Source organism: Calonectris borealis, chromosome 9 (assembly GCF_964195595.1).
Source record: "Calonectris borealis chromosome 9, bCalBor7.hap1.2, whole genome shotgun sequence".
Classification (NCBI taxonomy): domain Eukaryota; kingdom Metazoa; phylum Chordata; class Aves; order Procellariiformes; family Procellariidae; genus Calonectris; species Calonectris borealis.
In genome coordinates this window covers 2,521,962-2,544,834 of record NC_134320.1, presented here as the reverse complement: position 1 = coordinate 2,544,834, position 22,873 = coordinate 2,521,962, and the positions used below count along the sequence as shown (strand labels likewise).

Sequence of the window (22,873 nt, the reverse complement as noted above, 5' to 3'; positions counted from 1 at the left end):
TAATAGCGGTGGCGTTTCCATACTGTCACACTCCCGATACTGCCCTAACTGTGTGTGTTACTGGTCTGGTGGTCATTATCTCGCCTCTTCCCCCTGTTCATTTTGTCACTACCACTTGGGTGTTTCGGGGTACCATACCCTCAGGGTCCCAGCCACCCCCAGGAAGAATACAGCACCAGGCGGGTGCTGCTCTCCTCGCACACAGAACTAATGCACAGAGCTGCGTGGCTGGTCCGTGCGGAGCTCCCACTGGACGGCAGGAATGCGGGGCAGCGCTGCTGCCTCCAAGGCACATAGCTGCTGTGCCAGCTGTTGTGCAGAGCCCACCCGGCCGGGAGCAGTGCCCAGTGTGCTCACCTTCTTCCCACTCGCGCTAAGAGCTACAAAATGGTGCCCCAGACTGATGTTTCCAGCCTCCGGGCAAGGGGCTACAGCCAGCTGAATTCTCCCAGACCTAAGCCCTCAGCTCTTTTCCCCCGCTGCCCTCCCCCGACTGGGGCAGCTCTTCTTTCACAGGCGAGTGCGAACTGGGCTGTGGGGTTGCCCACCAGCCCCAGTACTTACCAGGTGCCCAAACCCAGGTGGGGCTGGGCCTGGTGCTCCACTTGGTTATTACATTTCTCTGCCTAGCACTGGGTGTGTGTTTCAGGTGCCACCATCTGAAGCGGTAAGTGACCCTTCCTTTGCTGGAAAAACCAGAACGTTTCACTGTAGTATGGAAAATACACAGTTAGTGAGGACAAGCAGAACTTCAGTTGTTTAGTATTTTATTAAAGAGGAAATACACACACCTCTCCCTGGCAGAGTGGAGCAACGAGCCCAGGGCACGTCTCTTACAGCACGTCTACGCCAGTCTTTGTGCAAAGAAAAGAAACCGCGTTTCTGTGAAGAGCGTGTTTCTGAACTGGGGTGCGTGATGGAGCACAGTGAGAAACCTGCCACTGTGCTGGCTGCTGAAACGCTTTCCAGACCTAGCCCCGTCCCACACCAGGCGGCTCCACTGATGTTTTACAGGTACAACAGAAGGAAGAGGCAGCTTATTGTGCTTAAGACATCTGAACAAATCCTGGGTAGGAGACACTCACAGCTTGTGAATATTGCTAATTACTTACAGTTAAGAAAGAATGTATCCTGACGACAGTGATATGAACCTGCAAGACCACGGGACCTTACGGTAAGTCTTGGTCATAAGTACCCAACCGAATTTCACTGCGCTCGCAGCCGGTGCCCCCTAACAGCAGGAGGAGGCGGCTCCTGCTTGCCTGCGAACGAGGTGAGCTCCTGCCAGGTCGGAGGGTCCTGATGACCCTTCCTCTGCTTGGCGCCCAGCGGGAGCTGGCGAGGAGCACCCCGTCCTCGGGAAGGGCCCCGCTGCCGCTGGTCCCTTGGGAGGATGCATCTGCCAGCCCACCTTGTCCTCCCGGGAAAGGGAAGCCGCCTCTGGGAAGAAAGCTCAGGCAGGCCAGGCACAAGAGTGAGCTTTTTCAGCTCTCCACTCAGATTACAATTGAAAGATTAAATATGAATAAATGCTGTAGGTCTATACATAATGCTTCCTTCTACCTATGGAATGTGCCTGAATGGTGAAAAGACACTAAAACGTTGTTAGAAACCTTAGTTAACCAAGAAAGACAACCCTGCCCTTAAAAAATGAATAAATCCTATTTAGTTTTACTACGGCCTTTGTTTAAATGCCCTCAGAAAAACGGAGTATTTTCAGGTGCCTTGTGAGAATGTATCTGTTCATGCAATGGCCCAAGTTCCTCATTTAACAAGCATTGCACTTTTTTATGTAAGTCATCAAAACTATAAAACCTATTACTTTTGTCTGAAAGTGTTAGTCTAAAAAGTACAGTATTACTTTATAACCATTTACGGTAAACTCCTAGCACACACGCATGTGCACATACACACACTGTTGCCTAAATGCTTTCTAAAGATACTGATTACAAAGTGTATAAAATTAGTAATACATTGTCAGGATACAGTGAGAGAGATGAGCCATCCTATAACACGGACTATATAATCTAGTATCAATCACTAAACTGTACACATTTATACAGCCTTATATTCACCAAGGACTTTTGAAACGTAAACAGCAAATACACAAAGAAATTCAGTAATGCTGTTGAAAACACAGTTATTACTGGCTCCAACTAATTCAAGCTGACTGAAATCTTCCGAGAACGACATTTTTGTTTCGTCAAGCAGGGCTGAAACCAAACCACCAGCAAGACAGCTCGCTCTTACCAGCTATTTGAGGAAACCCCTGTTCAGAATCCGCTCTTGACCTGGGCGCAAAGGAGCGGGAGCTGAAGCTTCCTCTCTGTGCTAGAATGACCTTAGGCTGTATTGTAACACGCACACGCGCCACCGAGCCTGTGGGCCACCTCCCACGGGCACCTCCACGCTGTCCCCGAGCTCTGCTGACACAGTGGTGTGGCTGATAAACTTCTTTTTTTAAAATTTTGTTGTTCTTCAGGCAAACGCAGGCCCTGAGGCCATTTGGTCCTGAGTGCACGTGTCCGGCACCAAACAGCACAGGAGGAAGCAGCAGGCAAAGCCGAGGGCGGATTTTGTGTGTTTGGAGGTAGTCGCTTCCTTCGCCTATCATTTTACACCCCAGTCTAGCATGGTATTAGTTAGACGGCCGCGCTTCACCTCTGCCTGCTCCCCCTCCTGCCGAGCTGCAAAAGCCAGATCCCCTTCCCGAGCTCCACGTTAGAGAAAAGGGACCAGCTGGATCCAGGCAACTGATCCCCCTCCGGAGCAACAGTTGCCTTCTCAGGAGATTTCAGAGCCTGACCCAACTCAGCAGATGCTCGGTGCATAGCCTGGAGAAAAGTTGGAGGCACTTTGTGCATTCTCTAGCCTGCCATACCAACCCGCTGGAAGAGCGGTGCCAACAGCCTTCGAGAAGGGTCGCACCAGCACTAGAGAAAAGGATGGACAATGCGCAAGGACAGAGACGGAAAGAGCCTCTTGTCGCCGCACCTCGCGTAGCTGTTTGAGAAAGAATAAGGGCAACTTGGTTTTGCTGCTCGCAGGCGTGCTGCACCAGCTCGCCTCTGTGCTTTGAAGGCCCACTGCAAACATCCTGACAGATGGAAACATCTCGAGCGGCACATCCTTGTATGAGAAGTAGTATACGATGTAACCCAGACCAAGTAAAGGGCCTGTTTCAGCTATAAAAGTCTTAAGATTTATCACTACCTTACGTGCAGACGTGGGAGATCTGATCAGGCTGAGAACATGTTAAAATTGCTCAGGCTGCTGCTAGTCCACCAATATGCAAGTCCCGTGACCGCGCTCCCATGAGGAATCTGAAATATCAAGTGCACTGGAAAAAAGGGATTGTCAGAAAAAACAGAAAATATAAATACTACAAAAGCAACATTGCTGAGTGGGAACTGGACTGATCTGATACCAACTTGTCGGATTACACAGTGGTTTCTATAGTCTCAATCACTTCCATTTCGCACTGCGAGGGTGACAAGAGCGGGCATTCATCTGGTTCCCAGCTGCTATCCGGGCTGTAATCTTCTTCCGAACTTAGCTCGGCCACCCCCTCCGTGTCCTCGTCACACGACTCCATGTAGTGAACCCCCACTGCATTGATCCCGGAGTCCTCAGAGCTGGAAGGGGAGGAGCAGTGATCTGTTTTTGGCGTATTGCTCTCTTTTGTGATTAAGGCATTGCGAACAGGGACTTCCTCGGGCTTTATCTTGTGGGGCACGGGGGGAGGCTGCCTCTGCACGTAGCACATCTTCCCGTTGATGCATTTCACGCGGTAATTGTCAATGAAGAGGTCTGCGATTGTGCAGAACTGCGGGGAGTCGGGGGGCAGAGGGGGCTGGAAGACGGGCGCAAACTTCAAAAAGTGTTCAGTGAGCGAAACGGAGATCTGGATGGTGTTTGTAGACTCCCGAGGGCGAACAGGTATTTCGGTGCTGGGAAGCTGCTCTACGGGTGTCATGGGCTGATAGACATATTTACCTGCGGGGAAAACAGAAAAGCAGCATTTAAAGATCGTTATCTTTAAGTGAGAAACAAACGGATGACCTGATGCTTGCCCTTGGCCGTTAAGAGTAACCAACGGTTCCCTGCGCTCAGCAGCCGCTCTGTTTTCAGTTGCCTCAAGGTGTTTAATACTTAATACTGTAGGTAAGCATAACCTTCCTTACCCCAGTCCTGCTCCTCTCCCTGCCCCTGCCTTGAAGACACCTGTAGGACATCACTAACTCTAGAAAATTGGCTCCGGGGCCCAACTCCATAGCTAAGAAGTGGGACAGACGGCAAGTCTGCCTGCACCCCTTGCTAGGGGAAAGAAAACTGAAAAGATGCTCAGAGACTTTTTTTTTTCCTTCACTGAACACAGAGCAGTTCTAGCTTACATCTTGGCTACAATGATCTAAATTTTATTATTATTATTATTATTATTATTCCAAATTACAATGAGTCTCCCTGCATGCGTTTCCATGTTCTTTTTTTCTGGGGACTAAATCGTGTTTTTCTGCATTATAAACCAGAGTTAGAATTTTAAGGCAGAAAATAAGGGAATTCCCAAGCCGTACAAATGCTTTTGGCATCTTGATTATCTGGCTAAGTAGTAAGAAAACAGGATTACGTTGGTTATATAGAGCTGAACCAAGTGTGAACTGAAAATCTTTACTAAAAGAAATAAATAAAAGAGCAGAAAATCAGTACTTTGTTAGGAAAAACTGAGAAACCTGAGGCTATGCCTAAGACTGTAAAATGCTGCATTTTATTCGCATGAAGCCTCTGAAAGACTCGTGTCTCCCTAGGGGTTCATACACTATGAAAGCACAAATTTCCAGAAGGCTCGCACGTAGCGGGGCCCTCGGAAGGGTTCTGATGCACGAGTTGCAAATACTGCTTTGCAAAGGCAGAAAAAGTATCAAAGCACTGAAGGACTGTTTTGATGCTCGAAGCTCTCCAGGTAAGGAGCAGAAAGCCACCGAAGTCTCATGCATTGATGAATCCGGATGTGCTGTGATGAGATCTGCCACGTGTTTTGGTGTCTGTGGCTGGTGCAGCCCTTCTCCCCCCAGTTACCCATTCCTTTGGGAAATCGAAGCAGTGATTGCGTTTCTGCTCGGGGATGCTGAGCAGGGCCCGGGCCAGTGGGAGGAGAGAAAGGCTTTCTTCTCCCTGAGGAAGGGCTTGCTCCCCCGCCATGCCTCTCTGCAGTAAAAAATCCCATCCTCAGCCTGGGAATCCTTCCCAGACGTGGGAAGAGCTCTGACTGCAACAAGCTCCCAGCCAGCGTGGCAGTCGGTGCCCCAGCGCCTGCCGAAAGCGCTGGCAATGGGGCAGGCTGAGAGATCCCAGCTCTTGGCTGCAGCAGCCTCTGGGGTGTTCGCTGGCTCCGAGGAGCCGGGGCCCACACACAGGCGGTGCTTTGCCAGCCCGGCTCCAGTACGTCACCAGGGGAAGCCTCCGGCGCTGGGGAAGGCTCTTCCCACCCCTGCTGCGCTGGTGGTGTTGGAAGGGAAACGGCTCGTGTGAAAGTCGGCCGCGCTCCTCCGCGGACTTCAAACCCCCGTGGCCGAAGGACAGGGAGAACAGAGGAAACGCCAGGAAGAGCGCAGGGCTGAAAGAAGAGCTCAGGGGAGCACTGGAGCGTGCAAGAGGCTCGCTGCGAGGCCAGCACACGCAGAAAGCAGAAAGCTCGGAGGAAGGAGCACCGGACACGCTGAAGAGAAAAGCCCACCCCTGCCGTGCCGTGGGAGAGGACAGCCAGCCGAGCCAGACTGAGGGCAGCGAGACGGCGGCAGTGGGTGGGCAGGGGAAAAGAGCATTTTGTGAATAGATTTGACCAGCTCCCCTGGAATACCTCATCAAGTGCTCTTTTCCTACGATCTGTGGAATGATAATTAAGAGAGCTGCCAGGAAAGCTCAGTGAAAATAAAACAAACTCTTTTCCCTCCTGTTTGATTATGGCTGGATGGCAGAAAATACAAACTCCTTCTCTCCTCTTGCCATCTTTTTAACATACCATCGTCTAGTTTCTAAACTTGCTGTGACTCAGAGGAATTAAGTGCTAGCATCAAACACCTGAACACTTCAACCACAGGCAGAGCTCTTACTCCTCCGGTGCCCTTTGGAGCAGCAGCAGAGATATTTCGGTCTGGCAGTCACTGAGGGAGGGGGTCTCTCGGGCATTTTTCAAATCTTGCTGACACAGCTGCTCTGGGAAGCTCCCCGGGGCAGCTGGGCAGACCTTACCTTCACAACCCACTGGAACAGCAGGAGCCCATGGCTTCCTGCCATCCGCTGTTCTCCAGAAATCATCCTTTGAAATTACTGAACATTAAATATGCTACCATCTTGCAAAGCAACACAGATGACTGCTTAGCGTGCTGGTAGTTGGAATAGTGTCTGATAAAATTCAGCAGCCTACCCTTGCCTGAAGCCACGATGCTGTATTTATTCATATATTCGGAGTGCTTCTGTGTGGGCTCCTATGCCATTCCATTGACAACCAATGATAGAACGCCGATACTAGTGAAAAAAAACCTCTCAACTCAATTTTGTGCCACCTCTATCTGAGGTGTCCAAGGAAGGCCCTGGTAAAGATTTTAACAGGATCAAGGAAAAAAGGTATCTGCACAACAGGACTATATTTTTCCCCTTAACATAGCCACCACGTGCTGGCAGAAGGCTGGGGGCTGTTGGGAGAAGAAAGCAGGGGACTTAAGCCAATTGGACATTAAATGATGAATCTTTGATTCATCACTTTGCCTTTTTTTTTTCCCCAAAAGTGGCGGCAGGGGGAGATGAGGGGTTACCCGGGAGCTCAGCTGGTTGTTTTACCGTTGCAGCAGCATGTGGTAATTCTCTGCGTGTTTCAAAACTGCCCTGCTGGCACTAATTTCAGGGTAGAAGAAAACAGTGGCTATTCTGTTAACAGCGGATTTCAGATCCCCGTTTGTGTGACCTTACAGTGGCTGAAGCCGTTTCCTCATGCTCCAAGGACAAGGGTAAAGCAGGAATCGCCCAACGGAAAAAAGAGAATTTTCTACATGAACTGATTTCTACATTTCTTTAGAATCCTGGTACAAGTTTGTTAAGTTTCAGCTAGTTTGTTTATTTTAGACAGATTAAACTTCTGTTTTAAAACATGATCGGGTCCCTCTAAGGGGTGCTGGTGGTCACAACTGGGACTGTCAGACTGGATCACGGACAAAGCTGTGGTTACAGCCTCAGTTACAACTCCTTACCCTACATACTGCGTGTAAACGCATCAGCCATGACGCATCCTATGAAAAATAAATGCGGAAATTTAAAAATAAGATCACTCCCTGCCCCTGCAGCTTGCAGGATTGGCGGGGATGTCGTCTTCACAGAAAATTATCCCAAAAGCACAAGTCCCCAAGTTCTCTTATGATGCATCTTGGTCTGATCAAACTCCCACTGAAATAAACAGCCATATTTTTGCTGACTTTAAACAGCTGGCAACAGTCTATGATAAAATAGTATTTTGAGCACCTACTCTGATACATTCCTTTTAATACGCTAGCACGTGATTTATTGCCTATTTATTCCAACCAAGTCAGTTGAAGGACTCTGCAATTGGGCTGCGCTGATGAATGCTCCTGTAAATTACAGTGTTTTGCACAAATACAGATGCCAGACTAGACACTGCATCGCACGTTGTTTCCTGGGTCACTTGCCACCGCTGCCTACGCGGAAGACGGTAATTCGGTGAAGGAAAAATACCGCATGTGCCAAACACATGCCCAAAAATCAAACTCCAAATTCTGTGAAAAGCAGTTTGCTGCATTTGCAGAAGTTTGGGAAGCTCTCGAGCACTGTAATAGCTGCTCTGGGAGAAGCTTCACAGTTCTGGCTCTGCAGTTCCACACCGTGGCAAAAGGGCTCAGGGGAAACAAAAGCCCGTTCCTCTCCTGGGTGTTTAACGAGAAATGTGTGAAACTAGGCTCTGCCAAAATTATTTTCCTGATAAGTCTCAATTATCCGTGACAGCCATATGCTACCAGGTGATAGGAGGAAATGCGAGACAATGAGAGACTTCAGAAGTAGGTATGTGGGCTACGCTTCACTATTTGTCACAACCGAGAGCCTGCACTGGTACCTACACTTTCTGCCGCTGCAGGCTCGCAAAGCGTTACCCTCCACAAACACTGCACCGCTTTGTCTGACCCCACTCACACAGTGACAGCAGTTTGTGCACAACTGAAAAGGACTGATTGTTTTTCCATTTCTTCGTTATTCAACTGACCCTTGTGAAAGCCTAAAAACCAAATCCTCCAGAGAACTAGCACAGACTAAAGCCGATACTCAACTGCAAAACAACTATTCCAAACGTGTCCAAGGAGGTAAGTACTGGGCAATGCTCATCTCCCTGCTTCTCTGTTCGCTGAATTATGATTTTTATTGCCAAATCGGATGGCTGCTGTTCACCAAAGCCTTGGCTCCACGCCTCCAGTGACACCTGCCAGCAAGTTAAGGCAGAACCCAGCAGAGCAGTGAGCTCTATGATGACCTGCAGGTCTTGAGCAAACTCATGCAACTTGGAAAATTTTTATCCCCAAAAGTAGAGGCACACTTCCATATAATACATATATAAAGTCTGTTTGTGGCATAGATTACCAGAACTATGTGCTTGATTGATTGGAAGCTGTATTCTAGTGCCTCCTGCTTAGTAAAAACAAATACAAGCCTTTAGAAGCAAGCCACGAGGTCATTTTTTTCTGATTTTTTGCTAATTGAGCAGTCTGCATGCATCCTCACTGAACAGACACAGCAGCAATTTCCGCGGCTAATACAAAATAACTTAACCATGAAATAAGCAGAGGTGCTGCTTAAACATTTTATTCTCCACCTCCCTTTGTCCCAGCATTCTAGTTTATGTCTGACACTCATTACTGTGCTTGGCATATTAAAAAAAAGAATAAATCCATCTTTCAGCAGTGAGGTTTCTCATAACAAATTCTCAAATTTTACCCTCTCAAAATACTACCTTGAAGGATTTTTTTCCTAATAAACAACAACAGGAATTGCAACGCGCTTCAGAAAATAATAAAAGATCACTGTGGATCTTACGAGTCTAAGTCAGCAATACATACTGTGTATATTTGTTGGCATGCAAGACATTTAGACACCTTTTAACCAAAACATAAAAGCTTTTTTCATATGTGTTCTTTCCCCTGCAGCTGCTTGGACAAAGATCTCTACACCTCCAATCTGCCAGCTCATCTACTCTCTAAAAATCAGCAGGCTTAATGAAGACCCGCTAACCGTACACTATTTAACCATAGCCTGGCTCAGTGTAACCCGTACGGCTTAGGAACTGCTCCCAGGCGCCTGAGCGCTCGTGGTGCGAGCACCCAGCGGGGTGCGCTGGAGGAGAACCAGCTCCGATCTCACCAGATTTCAGTGCCTTCGGCTGTGACGTATGACGGAGGGAGGCTGAAGCAGCGACCCCGGCCGCAGGGCAAAGCACATGGGCTGGCGTTTAGGCAGCTGTGTGCTCCCACCGAATAAGGGTGTGTGCAGTCGGTGTCCGTGGTTTAACAGCAGAGAGCTGCTCTTTAAGTGTTGGTGACTTCTTTCTGCTTGAACCTACACCTTTGTAACAGCACCAGTCATCTTTGGTTGCAAGGTCAGCCGGGATTCTCACTCCAGCCATACACGGCTTTCCTACTGCCACACGCAACCCTGCCAAAAAAATCAGCTTATGTGGGAGGGAGATCGGTCCCACTATGAAGAACACAAAAAAAATGTCTAATTAAATAGTGCACGGCTTTGAAGTAGCGAAGGCAAAGCAAGTATTCATAATGCATGCGTAACAGGAGACAGTATTAGCTTGGAGGGATTCTGCATTAGTCTAAGGAGAGTTCACAACACGGGGGCTCTTCCACATCTCTGCGTGGGGAAACCTTGGAGATCAGCTTCTCAAGCACTGGCTTTCTTCATAGCAAAAGATGGAGAACTACCAAGCGTTCTTCCAGGGGAACTTGTTTCATAGCTCACCAGGGTGGCAGGAGAGACAAGTCTGTCTCTTTAGGAAGAGCTGCCTGGATGCGCACCCCTCTGACGTCTCCATGAAGTTGTCTGGCAGGTGATGACAGCTACAAGCTGGAGCAGCGTGTTGCTGCCTGGATTGGCACAGCAGCCCAAGGACAACGTATAAACTGTCAAACACCCAGCTGGTTTTCCAGGGTCCCTGAGGCGGTGGGTGGCACAGGCGGCATTCAGCTCTGCCCTAACAGACCGGCCCGTGGTCGGCCCCAGCCCATGCACGGGAAGGAACCGGGCATCGTTTCACCACCGACAAAGCGGAAGGTCGGGGCAGACAGAGGGCTTTCCTCCTTTACAGACTAAAGCAAAGCTCACTGCCCACAATCTCGAGATGTATATTGACGGGCACACAGCACCCTAAGCCTGCTCGAGGTACCCACCACACCTTTTTTTCCAAAGTGTTCATCAAAGCAGAAGGGTCATCTGAAAGCGTGACACTGGTCTGAGCACCTACCCGGGCACGCTGCCTTCCAGCCCCGCAGGCTGCAACAGCGGACAAAATGACTGCCTCTGGCCTTCCTCCTTCTTCCTCTCTCCAGTTATATGTACAGCTTGGGACAACAAACCTCTGCAAACAAAGATTGCCCTAATCATAAATATTCACCAAGGACTATAATAGCTTCAAATTACACTTTGCTTAGAGCACAGTAATAGCTTTTCCAGAGGGGCGAGAACAAATGGAAGGAGAAACCCAGAGTACGTTTACAGATGGCACATGTAAAAAACCCACTGCTAACCCAGTTTCCATTTCTTTGTACCGTATGGAATAGCCATCATGTCGTATCTAGCTAACCGTCATGGGCTGTGCTGGGAACGTGAGACATGGAATAAGTCACCAGAGGAAAAGAAAAATATTTCAGGACACTGAGGCACTGTCAGATTTACAGAACAAGCTCAAGTAGAGCTGAACTGTGCCATTGGTGCTTATAATGAAACATAACTAAAATGCTTGTCGACGTTGAAGGAGCCTCGTAGATAAAGAGATGCAACACCTTAGTGCAAGCGATACTTTTGCCCTGCGCTTCTTCCAAACAACTTTGCAAAAGGACTGAGATTGTTCAAAGAAATTTCTAGTGCGGGGAACGCAGAGTAACCTGCACATTTCCAGTGCAGAAAGCACAGTAAGGGATCATAAAAGACACTCCAAGGACACAAGCCAACTCTGCAAAGAAACCAGTTACCCCATCACCACCATAAAAGAAGAAGTCGTCATGCAACAGGGCCTTAGCAGCCTGGAAATACAGCAGGAAACATTAGCAGGCTCTGACCTAACAGGAGTGTATCATTACAAACAGCACCTTCTCACAGAAGCACCTCCATCAGAGCACGAACAAATCCATCCCATTCCCGACCTCATCCAAGCACAGAAAAGAACTGGTCTAGCAATGTCTCTGCAGTGGCTCCCCCAGCAGCGATTTTGTACAGTTGCCAGTTCTCATGTGAAGGAGAGGTGTTCCCTCTCATTGCTGTATAGCGAGAGACAGCTGTGACAGCCCTTGACTTGATGAGCCATAAGCTTTTCACAGGAAACCAAGAAGGATGGGGGGTGGGAAATCAGCAAGTTTTTCTTCATCAGATTTGTATTTTAATGCCCTTTTGTCTTGATTTGTTTTAAATACAAAAAGGATTATGATTGTACATGCTGTCAGCTGTCTAAGCCTTTCAGGGTTTTCTGTGCACGTCCACTTAAGAGCAGGTAACTCTTAAATGCAAACAGACCCTGGAGCTTCCTTCTATCATCCCTGCTCTTTCCTCTCATTTCTTACATGGTATACCAGACTTAAAGAAAAAGCAACCCTGGAGGCTTTATCATTGTAAGGGAACAGAGTATTGACACCCAAGAAAACCAATGAACAACGATGGACACCACATGTGCGTTCTGAAAGCTCCTTCCTTTCAGTACCTGTGAGAAGCGTCACGCTTCCCACAGGCACTACTAACCCCAGCCCCAGCACAGCCCCACGCTGGGTTACAAGAACACACACACCCCACAGCGCAGGCATGAAAAGCGTTGCAGATGGACTCAGGTACCTCCACAAGCACAGCTTACCGTGAGCACAGCAGCTAAGCGCCGGCTATCACAACCCGAGCTCTGAACCCAAGGATATTTGCCTTCCAACAAGGCTACTCCCAAGGGGAGAACAGCCACTCTTTGCACATTTCCCTGAAAAATTTTATCCCCAACTTACACTAGATATTTTTTAAATGCAGTAGAGAAGATAACAAAAAATGGCTTAGTCCTAAATATTTATTCTACAAAACCATCCCTGTGCACCATCTGCTCAAGCTTCAGCATCCCATCATTTTCATGCAGTCAGTGTACTGATATGGTAACAAAGAAGGATAAGCACAGATCAGTGTCAGAAGCTACCTAGAAAATGAAGGCATTTCCAGGTATAGAGAAATCATAGGCGCTAGAGAGACAAGTTACAGTCTTCTTCCAGGTGCGCAGAACATGCTGCAGGGGGGCCGGCACCCACGAGCCCCTGTATGCAATGGGAATGTTTTCCTGTGTATCCTCCAATAAGCAGAATAGCTCGTGGGTTCTTGAACGGAAAGTCCTCTCCAAACTACTGTACCATGCAAGAAAGACCGGCACTCCGCACCCACAGGAGACAGCCCGGACGGACAGCTGAGGCAGGAGGTTGGTTTTTGTAGCTTGGAATAGACGCATCTTTATGGCCACAGCCTGTTCTCCTGGTGGGCTGACAGGAGAAACCTGGCATATGTGACGTGCTGTACCTGTGCTGCTCCCTTCTGTTGTCAGAGTACAGGGTCTCCCGCTGACAAGTTATCTGTGCGGTGGCCTTAGCAGAGCGCGAGCCTTCTGGGCTTGACAAACAACACATTCTTCAACTTCATTGCTGGGAACAGTGTCCTTATTATCAATACAGGCCATTCCTTTAACCCTCGTCCTATTGCTTCTTCTGGTGCCTATCTCCGCACATTTCCATTCATACTTCATTCAAACCAATCTTCGTATTTCTATTTCAAGCCTCTACCAAACCCGTTTCTGGAGAATTTAAAGGACTAATCTCCCTGCTTATGCCCAGAATACGTCACCACGTGAAGCTGATGTGCGCAGGTATGGGCGCCAACCCCTCCCTCAGAGGGGTGTGGGATCCAGCAATGCTCTGCATGAGAAAATAAAAGACCAAGTACCACCCTTGGAGGCGGAGGAGGTGGGCCATCATGTCACACAGTGCCACTGCGGGCAAATGGCTCAGAGCAGCCGGACAACACTGGTGGGAGCAAACTCAGCACTTGCTGCTGTGGCAGGGTACGCGAACGCTGGCAGAGAGGTAAAAGCATCGCCCTCGGTTTCACACCTGCAGGGCCAAGAACCCACAGCACCAGCTGGGGAAGCTGAGATCTAGTGGCACAGGGTAGGAAAAACGAAGAAAAAGGTGAGTGTCTCGTTTTGCCTGCCCTGCCTACGGACGGGCTAATGCTGGGGGACTGCAGAAGACTTCAAGAGCTGATCAGTCCGCCCTGACACAACTGATGGTGTCCAAGCCTTTCACGAGGGACAAGAGGCACTTGTGAGTGAGTGCAAACACCTGGAACGTGGCTCAGGATGAGCAAAGCACCGAAATCCGAACAAGACAGGCAGCCACACAGCACGAAGCGTGAAGCAGCCAAGCACCCTGCCTGAAACGGCTGCAGGTGTGCTCCAGCACCGGCATCACGCGTCAAGCAGCGAGAGGGATGACAGCAGAGCGTGCTCTCGCTGGGCACAGCAGGGAAAAGGTTTCAGGGCTGGGTGCAAGTACACAAGCAAAACAAGCAGTTTTGAGAGCACGCGCGTGGGCTCTCAAGCTCTGCAGCCATCAGTGAGAACAAGAATACAAATGCATGCCTCTTGTTGAAATTGTTTTACAACATAGGTTATATATAAATTCCAACTGTTATGTTGCCTAAATTAAAGTATGGGTATATTAAAAACAAGGCCCAGTTGCCAAGCAATCAGATTTTACTTTCCCAGTAGGTTCCATCTATGTGAATATACTGAACTATTGGCAAAAACATCTCTAAATTGCACCAACTGCACTTCTTGAATTCTGTGATCAGTCACTACATAAAAATTGATTAGTGGAAGAATCAAAGCCATTATGAAAACATACTCTGTATCTCGTGGACAGATAAATTCATGAACGTGCTGAAATAAAAACCACAACACATTAAAACAGGGTCACTTTATATGCAGAGAGAGAGATATATAGATACATATATATATGCACTACCTGGAATCCAATCTACTGTCAACCAGCTTTTCACATCAGTAAGTGTAATGGCTTGTGCCATCCATCATCAGCTAAGCACACACTGTCACAGCTATCATTCTGGAACATCTTACAATGTTTGTGAGTAAAGCATTTTGCTTTTTGTCCCTTACGGAAACAAAAATTTCTGGTATCGCCTTACCAATGTGCAGAACTAAGTTACCAAGGCTTGGAGTGAGTCATGACGTGTAAGGCAGCATGGGTTAAATTGAGAGCCATTACAGAAAAACACCCCAAGATGTCCGTTCTCTACAAGCCCAGCTCTGCTGGTTGCAGCTTCATGAGCCGCAACAAAACAAATTCTTGATGAGCACACAGGTGCTGCCAGGAAATTTGCGGTCTTGTGCCAAGTACCTGAAAGCCCTCTCCAGTGCTTCCAGCAAACCTGAGCACACACTCAGCTCTGCAGACCTGCAGGATGGAAACCATGAAGACGACAATCTCGTGACTCAGTTTGTCTCATAGGGCAGTGCAAGGATATGACCATGGGCTCAGTTTAAGACACATGAAACATCCATCAGCAACACAAGAGTAAGGATAATGTGTTAGAAGGTACTGCAGTTGTACACTTTTGCATTTAGGCGCTTGGAGTAAGCACGCTCGCAGATTCAAGCTGGCAAACAGATTTCCTCACCTGCCGAGTTCAGGAAGGAAGCCACACACTTGCCACAGGCGCTGTACTCCAGCACAAATTTTATCTTTGAGCTGTTACTCTGCAGTGAGAAAAGTGCCTGAAGCCTTTTACTGGAATGAAGACCTCTGAGCAGCAGCAGAGGCTCAGCCTTCACCACGAAGCTGTTCAGAACGTCCTGAATTCACAGGCAACCGCACCAGCTGACAGGATGCAACGTTAATAAACTTTTCCTTCGGAAGTACTCACTTCTGGTAGGAAACATCCACAGCCTCATCGTTTCAGGCTGGTGCTGAGCAGGCTTCATGAAAACAGCAGGTTAACCCTTCAAGCAGCTACAGAGGAGAGGTGTCATTTACCTGCAACTCTCAGAGGCTCCTACCAGCAGATGATTGAGTTTTGGGCAAGCAGACATAATTCTTTGTGAATCATGCTCCTCAGATGGACGGACACATTACGAAACACAGCCTCATAGTCATGCATGACAAACAAGAGTTTTTGGCTGGCAGAAAGCATTTTGGTACACAAGGCCCCTTTTTCTCAGGACTTTTGGAGAAAGAAGTGTAGCTCTATTTAATCCTGTGTGAGGCATAGAAGAGTTAGTCCTACAAGATGTACTTACAGCGAGTAACTTGAATTCAAAAATTCTCCTGTGGTCTCTTCCTGTTAAGTGATATCAGGGGTTTTGTTAATAATAATAATAGAACATGCATGTCTCTAAACACAACTGCATTATAGTAAGGATTTCAAAATGAATGCCAGCAGGTTCTTTCAAAGGCGCTGATGTTCCCACAGGGTATGATGAATCTACACGTGTGAGTTCTCTTTCTCAGACACAGCATCAATAGTACATTCATACTGTGATTTGCGGATTATAACTAAAAGCAGAGCAACAAAATGCAATCCAGGTCCAGAATGGTGCACCCATAAAAACTGGTGGATAAGTGTTTTCCCTTAGAATTACACTTCAGAATATATTAAGCTGACATTCTTTCCTCCATTGTGTACAGCTTAGTGAAATGAAGCTAGAATATCACAGCTCTTCAGAATACAGGTGAAGAGAAGATCTTGCACAGCCACAGGCAGCAAATCTCATTAAAAGTCTTCTCCCATTACCAGCTGAAAAATCCACCTTTCTGCAGCTCTTGCCTGGTGCTCAGCATAATGCCTTGCTTGCGCACAAACATTTTGTTCAGATACACGGACTTAAACTGGATGGATGTTCAAATCCTTTTCAGAGCAAAAGCAAATGAAAAATGCCTATCTCTCCTAGGGTTCGTAATCATCCGCCCACCAAGACAAGCCGTGTTTTCAGAGAACACCCAGCCCCAGAGTTCCTTGCCCCACGGCTCCATTCCTGTAGACAGAGTTTTCCACAAAGAAAAATGTATGAGCTACTCCAAATATTCAGTCTCAGAATTTAAAACATAAGCAAGTTACAATTCCCTTTTCATGTTTATCCAACAACTTGATCATCAGGATGTAGTTTTGCCCCGTGGAACGGCACCACTGGAAACTCAAGTTGCCATCATTAGTGCCAGGCTGGCTACTTCCAGTAAGGTCCAGTCTACATCACCTTTTGCAGACAGAGATACACGTAAAGCACTGGTACGCTACTGCCCTTTTGCTCTCTCCTGGATGTGGCAAAGACTTTCGTAGCCACCAAAAACCAACCCACTAGAACAAAAGCAAGGCTTTTGGAGATCTACAATGTATGCAATGCTGCAGAGCACCCCAGGGCTTATTTTGGGATCCCCGCCGGGGCTGTAGCTGCTTCTCTAACATGGAGGGATCAACAGAAGCTGGCTGGCAGGCAGACACAACTCCTCCTTAGACCCCCAAGCTCTGTCACGGCGCACTTGAATACCTTCGATAACCGTTTTAGCTCACTTACCAGTGGTCTGTTACAGGAAAGAAAGGCTGCCTTGCTGATGGCCCGCTTACGGTTCCCACAGGCAGACTGGGGTCTGAATAATTACACGGGCTTCAAAGATTGTCAGAGCCCCTGCTGATGGCTTCTGTCGCTCGAGAGGTGGGAGAGACACCACAGAAATGCTACTTGTGTGCACAGAGGTACTTATACACTGCACACATCACAATATAGGAGGGGAAAATACCAGCACCTGGCGCGTGGGGCCAGGCTGCGTACGCTGCCAGAGGACAGGTAGGAGATGTGATGTGACACACAACACATCTTTCTCTCTGGAAGAGGTATAATCAAGGCTGGCCTCGAGAGAGCTTTCACCAGTTTTGTGAGACAGAAAATGAATGTTTTTCTTTAAAAATGTTATAAAATAAAACCACTGGTATTTCAAGTAGAGAAGAATGTAAGAAACAAGTATCTGCTCAGAGTGCGCACAGGTGCAGTGACTGTACTGATTTGCTGGCAGCAGCTGTGGGAGATGGATAATCGCCTCACCGCCCAGGCAGACAGCAGAGACCGACCGCAGAGCCAGAACTGCGGCTGGCTGGTCCACCTCTGGGGGACCTGCAGACGCCCGTAAAACAGAGACAATGAGGAAGTGATGGAGCTTGCTCTGAGAGCGAAGAGAAACCCTGGTCTCAGGGGGGCCCATGAACAAGAAATGTAAATATACTCTGATTCTGCGTCCCCAGAATATGCGCTGGCACGGCCAAAATCAGAGAAGTCCTTTTCCCCAAAACCACCCCGAAAACACATGCCCTTTGTGGCGTGCCACCCGTCATATAAACCCATTTTCTACTCTTGGCCGAGGAATGACAGTTTCTTGGGTTTCTTGCCAAGCCCGCCTGACCTCATGCAGAAACTGCCAAGTCTGGATCTAAACTCAGGGCATAACAGTCCCATAATTACGTGATGCACACCAGGGAGCAGGAAGCTATTTCAAGCCACACCTGCAAGTCTTATACACCCTTCGCAAAACGCAAGGGCGGGGGAGCATTGGTATTTTTTAAAACCTATACTGCCACCACAATCTTTTTTACATGTCTGAGCCTAGCAACTGTTTTCCCTTTCTGACCACCCAAAGGAGACCTCACAGCTTTCACTCACAGTTGGTTTATTTTCTTGTAAACAGTCCAAACAGTTGAATCTCGCAAAAGTGGTGGAACTGAAATTTGCTGCATTTATTTTTCAGTACAAGATATGCAAGAGGCTTTAAGTAACTGAAAGCCTACTTTTTTTGATGCTGAACGAGGGAAAAAAAATCACAGAAAGCCTAATACAAGGTAGTGCAATTACCATCTATTGATACAACTGCTGTGGAATGAGTATTGTGGAACCATTATTCATAACGTATTTTTGATAACTGCAACATGACGCAGTGAGAGTTTTGCAAGGTGTTTAACATAATGCAAGATATTCAGATTAAAAAATGAACACAGTTGCAACAGAATACCCTATTTTTGCATTGTCCAGGGATGAAGCCAATCTTGTAATTGTATCAAGTGTGATGCTTTCTCTGGTGAGTTAATTCTTAGGAAGTAAAATTAGCAAAACACAGTCAAAATCCTGCTGTCAGGACAGATGTAACACCAAGGATCTAACCCCTTCCGACAGGAGCAGGTACCACCACACAGCCAGCAGCCTTGCCGGCAGCATCAGTGCAAATCAGAGCCGCAGCAGAAACGCAGAGGTGAGGGAAGGAAGGCAGGCACCTTGCTGCAGACCTGCCTCTGGCACAGGTCCTCTCTGACTCTGGAAAAAGTAGATCCAAGTAATTTAAGGCTCTCAATCTGCATCTAACAAACAAAAGCCCACAAGGCTGTCAGAGGGGAGGGGAGGAAGGTGAACAGGGGGCTGACACCCTGGCAAGGGGAATGCACGCAGAGATAGACTGAAAGGGCACAGTGCAAGCAAGCGAAATGTGTAATGGGACAACCACAGGGGCTGAAGTCAAAACACCTCTTGGGCCAACACCTTCTTCCCTGCAGGGAAGAGGATTGGAAGGCTTGAGCCCTCAACCCGCTTCCACGTGGAGACAAGAGTGGGCAGGCGCGCAGATGTCCGGCAGCACACAAGGGAAGGGCGCTGTAGACATCTATTGCAGCAGGATACATCTATTGCCTGCTCTCCCAGACCCCTGATGCCCACAGCGCCAGGCGTCTCCAGTGACTCCCAATGCACCCTGCCAGCCCTCCCATCTGCAGCCTCCCCAAGCCCACCGGTGCTGCACACTTTGCGTGCGCCTGCTTATGGAGGTTTTAGTTGGGTTCAGAGCTCCCCAGGCACAGGGGCACATTAGAGAACCACCTCCACACGGAGCCCGAAAATGACCTGAAATAAACTCCCAGGCTTAGACACAGAAGTCATACAGATACCCAGAGCACTTGAGGTTCTCGGATCTGTTTGGATACACTAAACAGACTCTGTGATCTCACCTGCCAGCTAGTATTGCCATTTTACGGACAGAGAAACATCGGAGTAAAAAGGGCGCTTAAAGTACTGCTTACTTCAGAGAGTGCCAACAAAAATGGCTTTGGGGAATTCAGACTAGGTTCTTTCTCAGTTATTACTTCTATAGCCAAGTGGCTCTGCAACGCTAAATTGCTTCTGTCGCTGAAGTAAGCAGATGTGATCCTGAATACACATGAGGAGACAATCTACTCATTGTAGCGGTGGTGAGTTTTTGTAATTTTTCAGCGTAAGTGCACTTTAACCGAGTTGACATTCTCCAGGACCTTGGACACTGACGGAAAATAATACTTCAAAGGCCATTTTAATTGACGTAGAGCTTTCTGCATCCCGATACAGCTCTTAAGAGTCACAGAAAACCACTTTCAAGAACCTTCTGAGGATTCCCAAGTCAGTATTACAGCACTGCGTTTACGGAAGATAACTCCCAACACTGTTTAATTACATCTCTGACCTCTATACAATTTTCCATTATAGGCCTCATTCTTACCTCTTTTAAGTCCAACTCAACTCATTCTGCAGGAGCAGGATACAAAGAGATCCTTAGCTCTGAAATTTGCATTAGGAAATAAGGGGGCAAGAAGGCAGCGCACTTCTTCATGGCTTTCAGAAGATTAAACAAGAAAATGAGGTATGTGACTTCCCTCATTTAAAATCATAGTTTCATGGGGCAAATGTATCTCAAAGTTTCCTTAGCCGTAAAGGAGGAATTAAGAAGGAAGTCTGTGCCTCTTGCAAAAGCTGTAATTATTTTTAAATCTCATGATTGCCACAGGGAAGCTAAGGGTTGGATGGGATCTCAAGTGGTCCTTCCAAGAGGGAATCAGCTCCGTGTAACTCCTAACAGACATCAGTCTAAGCCTTCCTTAAAGACCTTCAAGGACCATGATCCCTCATCTTCTTAAGTACTCTGTTCCCTTGCTTCATTTCTTTTCCTAGTTAAGATGTTTTCTAATATCCAAACCTAAACCATCCTTGCCACAGGTAAGTGAAAATTGGTTATCTTCCCAGTCTGTGTAGAGAAGGACTAGAACACAGCTTTCTTTGCAAGGCCACCTTTACACTTTGCAAAGTTCCCCTCCCTCCATCAATCTTTTACAGCCCAAGCAATCCCTTTGCTTTTGCACCCCCTTGTAAACCTCATTTTCTAAGCTGATCACTGTGATCTCCTACAGAACCTCCCCAATTCTCCTACAGCTTTTTAAAGTGCAATGCTCAAAACTAAGCCCATCAGTCTGGTTTCATCATTACTGAGCTGAAGAGACTAATTAAATTGCACGCTTGCAATGCTCCTGTTAATGCATCCCCAAGTGAAGGCTCGGGTTCTGGTTTTGGATTTTCTATCACAAAGGCCTCCTGCTGCTGACGCACGCTCAGTTTGCGATCCATCTTAATCCCCAGATCCTTCTCCGCAATGTCACTTCTCCAGGTGTTCCCAGCTCCGCATTTGACTTCCCCTTCCCAGGGCCATCCCCAACTGATTTCAGGTAACATCTCCAGTTTATAAACACCATTTTGAGCTCTGATCCTGTACTCCAGAGTGATTACAAGCTCATACATCTTGATGGCGACCACAAATAACTGAGACCAGAGAAATTCTGGAAAAGAAGAGTACATCTAGGTCATAACTTGAGGGCCTTTGTGTCATCGATGAAATGCCAATGAGACATCCCTGTCCCTGAGCAGCAGGTGACTGTGGCACCTTCTCACACAGCCAGTTGTGCCACCACACAGTACTCACTTCAGGGCACAGACAGAAAAAAAACATTGTTCTGAATTGATTTCAAACGAACCCCAAATCAAGGCGAAATTCCTAGAATGTGTATTTAATTCAAATAGAAGCTCTCCTCCAAACAAAAGGTGGCTTTTTAGGCAGGCCCTTTTCCCCATTAAGCAAAATTTGCAAACAGTGTGCGTGAGGGGGAATCCATGTAGGAGACTGAATTACACGGAGAGATGGTGACAGCCTCAAAAGGAGAACGGGATGTCAGGAGTCAAGGGACATCTTCAGCAGCACCAAGCAACCCTCACATAAGGGTCCAATTTTAACCCCGACCACCCAGGCTTTAAGATCTCCAGAACGCAACACGACCTAAGTATACAGCTCCAGCACCATTTCCTGACCTCGTACCGACATGCTGTTTGAAAAGCCTGCTCTTCAAGGCTATATGTGATTAATTATTCATCAAACTATGTTTGGACATCCACAGTTCAATCCCAGCCTCCATGATTATACCCATCAGTACCTTGAATACAGATATTAAAGTCGTCGGGCGCCTTTTCGACAGAGTTGGATCAACACCGGATTTTGAAACGGTAACTATCTGCTATATATAGCCCAAAGCAGTTACTTCTCTACTCAGAAGATTTCAAACCGTATGCCTGTGAACAGAAAATAATTAGAACCGAGAACGAAGTAGCTGGTGAATGCCTCCTCCGGTGAAAAGGACAGCCGTAGGCAGCAGCGGCGGCGAGCGAAGGCAGCAGCCAGCACCGCCGCAGCTCACCCTCGGGCCGCCCGCCGGGTCTGAGGGGTGTTCGGACTCCAGGCCCTGAGGCGGCTCCCCCGAGCACCGCCCGGCCACCCCGCCGGCAGCCGCCCCGAAGTTTGGGGTCCCACGGCAGCAGGCTCGGCCCCGGGCTCCCCACTGCGGCCGCGAAGCCGCCGCGCTGCCGCCCCGCCGGCAGCCGCCCCGGCAGGGACAGCTCCGGGGGGACGAGCTCCTCCCGGCCGGCCGGCACCCCCGCAGCGGGACGGGACGGGGCGCTGAGGCGGACGGCGGGCAGCGCGGCGCGCGGGGACCGTTGGGACCGTTGGGACGGCTGGGACCGCGCGCGCACTCACTCACAGTGGCACCATCCCAGGTGGCAGCACCAGTGGAGGCGGAAGCAGCGGCCGTGGCTGTGGGTGGCGCAGAGCGAGAGCCCGTCGCAGGGCTGGAAGTCGGGTCTGCCCGCGCAGCTGCGGGCCAGCGCCTGAGCCTCGTCCAGCTTCTCGCTCTTCGCCGCCGCCGCCCCGCTCATGGCGCCGCCGCTCCGCCCGCAGCCCCCGCGCCGCAGCGGCCAGGAGGAGGAGGAGGAGGTGGTGGCGGAGGAGGAGAAAGAGGAGGAGAAGGCGCCGAGCCGCAGCGGGGACCGCCCGCCCGCCCAGCGCCGCGGGGGGCAGCGCCGCGGGCAGGGCCCGGCCGCCCGCCCCGCCGGCTCCTCCCCGCCCCGCCCCGGCCCGGCGGGCTGCCGCGCCTCCCGCCCGTCCTTCAGCACCACCCGCTGCCCCGGCCGCCCCGAGCCGGGACGGGGATGCGCGGACCCGGGCGTGCGGCCGGAACCCGAGGGCAAAGCCGCTCCGGGAGCAAGGTGGTCGATCGCGGCGTCCCAAGGGCGGGCTGGCCAGGGGCCGGGTCACCCCTCGGGCTGCCCTGCGCGGCCGTGTGACAGCGGGAACACCAGCTCTGCCGCGCCGAGCTGTGCGCGCAAGGGCACCTGCTGTCAATTTTGACC

The 22,873-nt window shown here is 49.0% G+C and overlaps 1 protein-coding gene across 1 annotated transcript; it reads right to left on the bottom strand.

Moving 5' to 3' along the window:
- Positions 1–746: 746 nt before the first annotated feature.
- C9H3orf70 (chromosome 9 C3orf70 homolog) lies at positions 747–22,430 on the bottom strand. Its single transcript, XM_075157911.1, has 2 exons — positions 22,225–22,430; positions 747–3,996 (listed from the first exon to the last, which is right to left on the bottom strand). The coding sequence occupies exons 1-2, from the start codon at positions 22,397–22,399 to the stop codon at positions 3,440–3,442; spliced, it is 732 nt and encodes a 243-aa protein (XP_075014012.1). The 5' UTR covers positions 22,400–22,430; the 3' UTR covers positions 747–3,439.
- Positions 22,431–22,873: the final 443 nt, after the last annotated feature.

Excerpts from the sequence above, each read along its gene's own strand:
- C9H3orf70 (XM_075157911.1), bottom strand. The coding sequence starts at position 22,399 with ATGAGCGGGGCGGCGGCGGCGAAGAGCGAGAAGCTGGACGAGGCTCAG. Across the intron at positions 3,997-22,224 it reads CCACCTGGGATGGTGCCACT|GTAAATATGTCTATCAGCCC; the intron begins GTGAGTGAGTGC and ends TTTTCCCCGCAG.